Source organism: Trichechus manatus, unplaced genomic scaffold (assembly GCF_000243295.1).
Source record: "Trichechus manatus latirostris isolate Lorelei unplaced genomic scaffold, TriManLat1.0 scaffold00249, whole genome shotgun sequence".
In the NCBI taxonomy this organism is placed as follows: Eukaryota; Metazoa; Chordata; class Mammalia; order Sirenia; family Trichechidae; genus Trichechus; species Trichechus manatus.
The window spans coordinates 660,732-671,630 of NW_004444185.1; the positions used below are offsets into that span (position 1 = coordinate 660,732).

The window sequence follows — 10,899 nt, forward strand, 5'->3', positions numbered from 1 at the left end:
TAATCCATACTGAAGGCTGTGGTCTCTGATCTTCATCAGTAAGTGCTTCAAGTCCTCTTCACTTTCAGCAAGCAAGGTTGTGTCATCTGCATATCTTGTGTTGTTTCATACATAGATGGTAGCTGGTAGATAATAGATGATCGATGGTAGATACATAGATAAGATAGATACATAGATGATGGATGGTAGATATGGATAGATAGATGGTATATAGATACATTGACACATAGATACATGGATGGTTGACAGATAACAGACAATAGATAGATAAGATAGATACATAGATGATTTAAAAAAGAACCTGTTGCCATAGAGTCAATTCTGACTCATAGCAGTCCTATAAGACAGAGTAGAACTGCCCCATAGGGTTTCCTAGGCTATAACCTTTACGGGAACAGACTGCCACATCTTTGTGGCTCTTGAGTTCAAATTGCCGACCTTTCAGTTAGCAGCCATGAGCTTAACCACTGCGCCACCAGGGCTCTTTACATAGATGATAGATATATAGATGGTAGATAGTAAATAGATACGTGAATACATGGATGATTGATAGATGATAGAGAGATAAGTTAGATACACAGATGTTAGACGGTAGATGATTGATACACAGATTATAGATAGATAGACAAGTGATAGGTAGGTTGGTAGGTAGGTAGGTAGGTAGATAGATTCCCCACTGCTATCAAGTCGATTCCGACTCATAGCTGCCCTACAGGACAGAGTAGATAGCTAGGTAGGTAGGTTAGGTAGGTAGGTATGTATGTAGGTTAGGTAGGTTAGGTTAGGTAGGTAGGTTAGGTAGGTAGGTATGTAGGTAGGTTAGGTAGGTTAGGTTAGGTAGGTAGGTTAGGTAGGTAGGTATGTAGGTAGGTTAGGTTAGGTAGGTAAGTATGTAGATAGGTTAGCTAGGTAGGTAGGTAGGTTAGGTAGGTAGACAGACAAGTACAAGAAAGAAGAGCAAATGTGGCAAAATGTTAGCAACTGGTAAATTAAGGTGAAGTGTGCCCTGGAGTTCACTGGATTATTCTTTCCACTTTTCTGTAAACTTAGAATCTTCCACAGTAAGTTTTACAAAGCCCTGCCCCTGTGGCCCTGCCCCACAGCCTGGGCTGGGTCTGCACTGAGGTTCCACTCTTGGGCAGGACCATTGCCCACTCCTCAGGGCTGCCCCAGCTAGAGCCCTTTTCCTAAAGGACCCCTGGCAAGAGGCCGCCGAGGGGCGTGAGGGCTATTGGCACCCAAAGGGGAAGCATCACTCTTCCGGGGCCCAGGCTTGTCCCCAGAGTGGCCAGGACTGCAGAGCTGGGGTCTGGCTGCTGCCCGGCTTCCCACCAACCCCAGAAACCACCCTGTGAGGAGGGGGTGACCCTGGCAGGCCTCCTATGTTGCTGGGAGAGCAGAGTCTGCAGCCTCCCAGCCACCGTGGAGGTCCCGGGGCTGGCAGGGAAGAGGCCCGAGTGTACCGGCTGCTGGCAGGCAGGCCTGAGGTCGGGGGCTCGCAGACGCCTGTCTCCCTGCTGGGACAAGCCACTGGCCCTGCTAGCTCACCACACACCGAGCCAGACTGCAGCAGGATCCTCACTGTCCCACCACAGGGCCAGAGGCCCCTCCAGCTGCTGGGACTCTGGCTACCAAGCTCAGGTGGCCCCAAGCTCCAGAGGGGGACAACAGACCCACAGCCCTTGAGCAGGCAGGGGGCCCGAACCTTGGAGCAGCCAGACCAGGCAAACAGCCACCTCTGCCCTTTGCCTGAGTTGGGAGCCATCTCTTTGGAGGGGGAGTGTTGGGTCCACTGTCAGGGACCTCTCCCCTGCCCCCTGACCCAGCCTCTCTCTGCTGCTCCCACAGAAGCCTGACCCTGCAGGCTGCCTCAGCCCGGCTGGGTACACAGCCCACCCCCCTTCCTCACACCCCTGCCAGGCCCTGAACCTCAAGGGGCTGACCCCTTTGGCTTCCAGCTCGAGAGCTGGGTCCCTCCTGGCCCACGACTCTCTCACTCTGGGGCCCCAGCAGGCACTCCTACCCCTCTGCCTCCACTCTCCCGATCTGTGTGAAATGGGCATTTAGCTCACACACCTCAGCACCTCGCACAGGACAGAGCCGTGCTGCCGGTCACCCACTGCTGCCTCCGCCCTTGGGCCCCGCTGGCCTGTGTGACACGTCCGTTCTGTGTGTCTGCTGCAGTGGCCATCATGGAGACCCCGGAAGGCTGGTCCAGGACTCACCTGCGCCCAGGCAGCCAGGGCCCAGAGCCCCCTCCCTGAAAATGTGGGGTGGGGCCAGCGCAGACACCAGCCAGACCGGGAGTTCTGAGCCTCATCTACATTTCTCTGCAGTCAGAAGGGAAACAAAACTTAAAGGCAATAACCATCCTCTCCCCAAAGTCATCCTTCCAGAAACCCATGGACAGAAACAATTGCCGGTGAATTTGCCAGCAGCAGGCCCGTCTGAGGAGGGTGAGAACGGGACAGGAATGCTGGGCAGAGGGAGATCAGTGCAAATAAAGACGTGCAGACGAGGACATGGGCGGAGAAGGAGCAGCGGGGCTGCCGGCGACAGGGACAGGAGTGAGGACAGAGACGGTAAGACCAGTGTGCACGAGGAAGTCCCACGCCCCGGCTGTGCTGAGACCAGGCGCTGCCACCTGAGGCAGCAGTGCCCTCAGCTCCGTGCACTGACCACCGGGGACACCACCACGCCAGGCCCGCCACCCCCTGCCCCCCTGCCTTTCGTAAATAAGTTTGTTTAACGCTCGGCCTGACCACAGACCCGGAGGCCAGGAGCCCGGCTCACAGATGGCCTTTGTGCAGCGTGAAGGGCCCTTTCATCCCTGCCCTGGCCTTCGGCCCGCAAACCTGGTCGGCCCCCAGCCCAGGAGCTGCGGCCACAGGCAACTGGCAAGGAGGGCCGCAGGCTGGCCTGGACCGTGGTCCTCAGGCCACTCCGTCCCTCTCGGCTGTCACAGGCCCCCAGGACACTGCGCTGAGAGCAGGGGTCTGTGGGGCTTTGAACACACCAAGCCCGGGGTGGCTGAGACATACAAAGTACCCTCCCTGCCAGGACAGCAGGATGAACAGCCACCGCCCAGAGACTTGAGGTGGTGAGGCATGCTCTGGTGCCCTTGGTAGGACACGTGGAAGGAGAGGTGAGGTGAGGCCAGGTGAGGTGCTGCTGAGGCCAAACACAAGGCGTCCTCAAAGCATTCCTGCGGCAGCACAGCCCGCCCACCCATGCTGGGCCTCCAGTCTGATCCAGGGGCAGCCTGGGCGGGGCAGAGTTGAGCGCCAGGGAGCAGGGGGAGCAGCCTCCCCAACAGGAGCAACCCAGACTCAGCTGGGAACCAGCGCCTCCGCCTCCACCGTCTCATCACCAGGCGGGAGAAGCAGCTCATGAGCTGGCGGGGGGGGCCACAGCCCCAAGGCCCAGCCATGAAGATGCCACCCTGCCCCCATTCCTGGGGTGGGGCACCCAGCTGGCCCCTCTCCCAGCCTGCGTGGGGAGGGAGCTCTTCCCTGAGACCACCGAGCTCGGCCGAGGAGCTGGGATGTTGTATACCATTCCCTAACATTTACTGAGTGCCCACTGTATGCCTGGACCATCCTGAAAGTGCCACCTGTCTGTACCCGTTTGGCCTCAGTCCCCTGGGAGGGAGGCAGAAGGCACCGAGAGGTGGAGGAATAGCCAGGAGGGCAGAGCCAGAGCCAACCCAGGCCACCGGCTCCTTTCTTTACCAGCTGCTTCCTGGGGCTTGTAAGAGAAGCCAGCCGGCCCAGGGGTGCCCCCTGGCCCGTCCCTTCCAAGCCCATGTGCCTGAGGGGCCAGGCCAGGGCCCCCACAGGCTCACACTCAGCCGCTCCCCCCAGACCTGTGCTCCTGGCTCCACCACGCTTCCGTCCTTGCAGACACCCCCCAAAGCCAGTGCTGCGGGAGTCTGCAGGTGGCCAGCGCGTGCCAGGGCCTGAATCACCTCTCCTGGGACAGTCAGGCTGCCCTCCAAGACTCCGGGCGGCAGGTGCTGCTGCTCCCAGGAGCGGGGACTCGGGGGCTATTGGCGCCTGTCTCTCCAGCTCCCACGCGGCCCCCAGTTGCCATGCCGGGTGGCCTCTGGGCCCGGTAGCCGCTGCCTGAGCCTGTGGGTGTCCTCCCTCGTGCCGGACCTCAGAGCCGGCTGTTCTGGCCTCAGCCTAGAGCTCTCCCGGTTTTGCTGAGAGATCTCGGGCCCTGTGCTTTCTCTGGATTTTTCCACGAGGTGGGGATAGTACCTGGTCTTCACTTGCTAAGAGCATTTCAGAAAATCAGCAGGAAAGGACTGAAGGGTCTGGAAAGTCATCAGCAAAGGCTCTGTGGCCTTCCATCCAAGGCCTGGGGCTTCTGGCCCCTTGGCCTCTTACCCTGTGCCAGGTGCCCACTCCTGACCCCCAGATCTGGAAGCCTACGTTTTTAGGGTGCTGGAATAACCCCCGTGCCCCCCAGATGCTAAACGTACTGGGCTCTGCTCCCCAAGTCACCCCTACTTCAGAGGCTACTGCCCCTGTCACTAACAATTCCCCAAGACACCCAATGTAACTGTTGCCGACCTACCTCACAGGACCCTTTGCAGAATCACCCTGATGGCCGTCTGTCTCCTGGGAGGGAGTAAAGCCCACAATCTGGCCCCAAGGTGGCTCTTGGCCCTGGGGGGCTGGTGGCAGCAGAGCCGGCCCTTCACCCCTTACCTGTGAGCACCGCGGGGGCCAGGACCCCGGAGAGGAGCAGCAGCAGCGCCATGCGCAGGGCTAGACAGGATGTCATCGTGGCCAGGGTGAGCGCGCCCGTGAGTGGGATGCACGGAGGATGGAGCTGGTTTAAACTCCAGGGCAGAGGGAAGGAGGCATCAAAGGGCTGGGACGGGCTTTCATCAATGCCAACTCTGTCCGCCTGGGACACCGTGCCCACCCCACATGCGCAAACACACACAGACAGCAAACCGTTACACAGCAGCCCCACCCTCCGAGAGGGAGAGGAAATTGCTCCCTCCTCTCTCTCTCTCTCTCTCTCACACACACACACAGAGTGAGCACACACACCTCTCACACCTACTCCTGGGCCACTGGAAATGAGAGGGTCTCAAACTTCCATGTGCAAAAGAATCACCCAGGGAACTTGGGAACGCAGCCTCCTCCTACCACTGTTTTGGTGGGTCTTGGATGGGCCCAGGAATCTCATTTTATTGCCTGTGGCCCGGGCTCTGCTCACCTTACAGGTCTCCGTGCCACATCCAGAGTACGTGTTCAACGGAGCTTGTTAGAGATGCACTTTTCAGGCAGTTTTAATCCAGATTTCCCGGCAGTTCTAGTATCTCCCCTGGAAGCCCATGTCATTAAGTGTCCTGTGTCCCCTCTGGTTGCTCTCTGCTCCCTCAGGTGTTCTCCTCTGACCTGAGGCTTCAGACACCTGTGTGCTCCCAACACCCATTCCCAGCTGGGCCTGGCCCGGAGCTGCAGCCCTGTCGCCCACTGCCCCCCATCCCCACAGCTCCATGGTGTCTAATGGGCACCTCCAACTCAGCATGTCCCAACAGAACGGATCCACCGTCCCCCAGCCCCCCACCTCCCAGATGGCCCAGCCACACAATGAAAAGTTGTAAAGGTCTTTCTCTATCCCTCACTCCCCACATCTGTCAACAACCCTCTACTTCAAACCTTCATGATTTCCCCCTGCTCTTAGGAAGAAAATAAAGCTAAGGTTGGGTTAGGAAGGCCTCCATGACTTGGCCCCTGCTCCCCAGCCCTGCTCACGACATTCCAGCACACTGGCCTCGCCTCAGTTCTGTCAACACCACCAAACTTGATCCTGCCCCAGGGCCTTTGCACTTGCTTTCTCCTCTGCTCAGAAAGCGAACTCTCAGCTCATCACATACGTGGCTATCTCCTCTTCACCATTCAGGTAACAGCTCTGATCTGATCAGCCAGCCCCCATTCACCCATGACGTACGTGACTTTTAGTTTCTTCACAGCACTTAAACGTTTACATGACATTATCTTGTTTCTTTTTTGTTGTTAATTTTTGTGAAATAACATAAAGTGCAAAAATCTTAAGTTTACAGGTTGATGGATTTTTTTGAATGTATACACTTGGGTAAACGCCACCCAAATCCATCTAGAACACTTCCAGCACACAGGCAGTCTCCCTCTTGCCTCTTCCCAGTCAATACCCCTCAAAGCACTACCCTATCTTCTATCACATAGTTTGCCCATTATTGAACTTCAAATAAATGGACTCAATCATACAATATGGAATCATATGACTTTTTTTGTTCAAAATTCTGAAGGTGAGATTCATATTGTTACATGCAGCAGTTCATTCTTTTTATTCCTGAATAAAAATAATTGTATGGCTATTTATCCATCCTCCTGTTGATGCGTGTTTGGGTGGTTTCCAGGTTTGGACTTCTACAAATACAGCTTGTATGAATATTCTTGCACATGCCTTTCGGTGGACATATGCACTAATTTCCCTTGCTGATATACCTAAAGATAGAATTGTTAGGTCAGAAGGTTGTTGTTGCGGTTGTGGTGCACCCTCTAGTCGATTCTGACTCTTAGTGACCCTACAGGACAAAGCAGAACTGCCCCATAGGGTTTTCTAGGCTGTGATCTTTATGGGAGCAGATTTCCAGGTTTTTCTCCTGAGGAGCTGCTGGTGGGTTCAAACCACTGACCTTTCAGTTAATTTAACCATTGTGCCACCAGGGCTCCTGCAGGTCAGGGGGTAGGTGTATGTTTAGCTTCAGTAAATACTGCTGAACAGTTTTCCAAAGTGTTCCAGTGTATACCCTCATCAGCAGTGTGAGCGTTCCAGTTGCTCTGCACCTTCACCAGTACTTAGCAGTGTCAGTCTTTTTAGTCATTCTGTTGGGTATGTAGTGGTGTCTCATTGTGGTTTTAATTTGCATGTCCATAACCGATAATGTTGAGCACATTTTCATATTTATTGACCACAGGATATCCTATCTTGCAAAGGGTCTGCTCAGTTTTTTGCCTATATATCTGTTAGGGTGGTCTATCTTTTTAAATTTATTTGTAGGTGTCCTTTGTACATTCCAGATAAAAATCCTTCGTCCGATAAATATACTGCAAGAATGTTCATGTCTGAGCTTTGCATCTTCTCTCTTAATGATGCGTTTTGATGAATGGTTCATTTGGTTTTTGTCTGTCTCCACCCTGTGACTCTACTTCCAGGGAAGCAGAGACTACATTTTGCTCACCGATGCATTTCCAGAACCTAGCACTGTGCCTGGCACACAGCAGGAGCTTGACAAACATTGGAATTCAATCAGTTGGGATTTCTGGGATAGATTTAACATTGAACACTTCTGCACTTGTTCTTTCACTTGTTTGTGCTGATCAATTGTTTGCTCTCAGCTCCCCATTCCCACCTTTCTGCGCCCTGCAATGTAATGTAGCAATGTTAACACAGACTCGGATCCCCAAATTACACTTGAGACTTTCTTCTAGCCAACTACCTGTTAGGATCTGCCAATGGGAGGCACTGGTGGGAAATGGAAGGTGGGAGAGGAGGAGTGACTCTCTTTCTGCTTCAGATTTTTTAACAGCAGCACTGGCTACAATACCATCCGTGACAAAGGGTCAGGTGGGGTGGCTGTACGGGCAGCCACAGAAGCCTGAAGTGCAGGCTCCCGAGTCCTCGGGCAGCTGAGCTCGACACCAGGAGCCTCAGTGGACAGTGCTCTGGCCCCTGAGTGATGTCTCTGCTCCTCCAGCCCAGGGGTGGGGTCAGTTTCCTAGTTACAGTTACTAATTTTTGAGTAACCTTATCATCCCTCTTTTGCTGTTTTAGCCCTTTCAACATCCTTATAACAAATTCCTGTACTAAATCTCTAGTTGGAAACACCTACAGTGGTCTCTATTTCCTCAGCAGATCCTGACCAGTACAATACTTGGTGTCTGGAATGGTCCAAGGAAACAGTCCCTCAAAGATGTGCTTCTGGGTTTGGTTTGTCACCCTGTTTGAACGTGAACACGGAGAAGACTTCTTTGTTAGTGGACAATGCGATACTGGTAATACAGGGCCTGTATCAAGGCTTGCAGTCGTTTAGCATAAATGCCTATTGAAGACAAGCCTTAAAGGACCTTTACAGTAGTAAGGGAGCCCTGGTGGCGCAGTGGTTAAAAGCTTGGCTGCTAACCAAAATTCTGCAATTCGAATCCACCAGCCACTCCTATGGGGCAGTTCTACTCTGTCCTGAAGGGTCACTATGAGTCAGAATCGACAAGACGCAGAATAGACTTGATGGCAACAGGTTTGGTTTGGTTTTGTTATGGTAGTAATACTACCAAAAGGATAGTAAAAGGATAGTAAGGTGAACCGGCTACTTTTTGACTGCATTGGGTACTCACAAAAAGAAAATGACAAGCTCAGGGATTCAAACACTTAGGTCAAGACATGATGGAAATATCTCATTTCTTGTAGATACAGGAAAATCTGTATATGGACTGCGTTTAGATATTAAGAAATTACTGATCATAGTGATAATATGATAAAGGCATTTTTTTTTTTAAGCTGTCCTTATGTTACTAAGGAGCCCTGGTGATGAAGTAGTTAAGCGCTCGGCTATTAACCAAAAGTTCGGCAGTCAAACCCACCAGCTGCACTGCCGGAGAAAGATGTGGCAGTATGCCTCTATAAAGATTTCAGCCTTAGAAACACTATAGGGCAATTCTACTCTGTCCTTTAGGGTTGCTATGAGTCGGAGTCGACTCGACAGCAACTGGTTTAAGTTACTAAAGGAGTCCTTGGGTGGCGCAAACAGTTTGCACTTGACCTAGAGGTTGGCAGTTTGAACCCATCCAACAGCACTGCAGAAGGAAGGTCTGGTGAATTGCTTTCATAAAGATTTCAGCCACGAAAACCCTAGGAAGCAGCTCTACTCTGTAACACATGGAGTCAACCTAAGTCAGAATCAACTTGACAGCAACAAGTTTGGTCTTATCTGTTACCAATGCACATTGACTATTCATGGGTGACATGTATCTGAGATGCTTTAAAATATCCCAGGGGGAAAAAGTAGGTAAATAAAATTGGCAAAATCTCAGTAATTGTTGAAGTTAGATGGTAACAGGTAAAGGTTTTTTACACTGTTCTACTATATGTATGTTTGGAAATTTTCACTAAAAACAACTGGACTTGGAAAAAAGTTAATTGAAGACCATTGTTGTTGTTATTGGCTGCCACCCAGTTGATTCCAACTCACGGACACCCCGTGTGTGCAGAGTAGAATTGTGCTTAAAATAGGGTTTTCAAGGCTGTGACCTTTCCAGAGCAGGTCGCCAGGCCTATCTTCCAAGGTACCTCTGGGTGAGTCAAACCACCAACCTTTTGGCTAGGAGTCGAGCGCTTAACCCTTTCTGCCACCCAGGAACTCTTACCCAATAAACTCATGACTGTTAAGGATCAGACCTCTCAGGAATGAAGGTGAGATGCTGTCAGTAAGCCAAAGGAACATGGACTGAGTGTTGTTGTTAGGTGCCATCAAGTCGGTTCCGACACATAGCGACCCTAGGTACAACAGAACAAAACACTGCCCGGTCCTGTGCCATCCTCAAAATCCTTGCTATGCTTGAGCCAATTGTAGCTACAGTGCCAATCCATTTCATTGAGGGTCTTCATCTTTTTCACTGACCCTCCACTTTACGAAGCATGGTGTCTTTCTCCCGGGACTGATCCCTCCGGATAACACGTCCAAAGTATGTGAAACCAAGTCTCATGATCCTCAGTTCTAAGGAGCATTCTGGCTGTACTTCTTCCAAGACAGATTTGTTTGTTCTTTTGGCAGTCCATGGTATATTTGATATTCTTTATCAACGCCATAATTCAAAGCCATCAATTCTTCTTTGGTCTTCCTTATTCATTGTCCAGCTTTCACATTCATATAAAGTGACTGAAGACACCATGGCTTGGGTCAGGCGCACTTTAGTCCTTAAAGTGACATCTTGCTTTTTAAAACTTTAAAGGGGTCTTTTGCAGCAGATTTGCTCAATGCAATGCGTCAGACTGCTGCTTCCGTGGGTGTTGATTGTGGATCCAAGTAAAATGAAATCTTTGACAACTTCAATCTTTTCTCCTTTATCATAATGTTGCTTATTGGTCCAGTTGTGAGGATTTTAGTTTTATGTTGAGGTGTAATCCATACTGAAGGCTATAGCCTTGGATCTTCATCAGTAAGTGCTTCAAGTCCTCTTCACCTTCAGCAAGCAAGGTTGTGTCATCTGCATATCGCAGGTTGTTGATGAGTCTTCCTCCAATCCTGAAGCCCCATTCTTCTTCATATACTCTGGCTTCTTGGATTATTTGCTCCGCATACAGAATTAAGTATGGTGAAAGGATACAATCCTGATGCACACTTTCCGTGACTTTTAACCATGCAGTACTCCCTTGTTCTGTTTGAACGACTGCCTCTTAATCTATGTACAGGTTCCTCATGAGCACAATTAAGTGTTCTGGAATTCACATTCTTCACAATGTTATCCATAATTTGTTATGATTCACACACTCAAATGCCTTTGACTAGTCAATAAAACACAGGTAAATATCTTTCTGGTATTCTCTACTTTCAGCTAGGATCCGTCTGACATCAGCAATGATATCCCTGGTTCCACGTCCTCTTCTGAATCCGGCTTGAATTTCTGGCAGTTCCCTGTCGATGTACTGCTGCAACCGTTTTCGAATAATCTCCAGCAAAATTCTACTTGTGTGTGATATTAATGATATTGTTCAGTAATTTCCACATTCTGTTGGATCATCTTTGGAAAGGGCACAAATATGGATCTCCTCCAGTCAGTTGGCCAGGTAGTCTCTTCCAAAAATCTTGGCATAGACAAGTGAGCACTTCAAGCACTG

General features: G+C 51.0%; 1 protein-coding gene across 1 annotated transcript in view; it reads right to left on the minus strand.

The window, feature by feature from the left end:
- SNORC (secondary ossification center associated regulator of chondrocyte maturation) overlaps window positions 1–4,791 on the minus strand; it is an 8,773-nt gene extending 3,982 nt beyond the window's left edge. The window contains exon 1 of the mRNA XM_004389483.1: window positions 4,716–4,791. Coding sequence (XP_004389540.1) covers window positions 4,716–4,791 — 76 coding nt within the window. The remainder of the gene's footprint in view (window positions 1–4,715) is intronic.
- Between the last annotated feature and the right edge of the window lie 6,108 nt (window positions 4,792–10,899).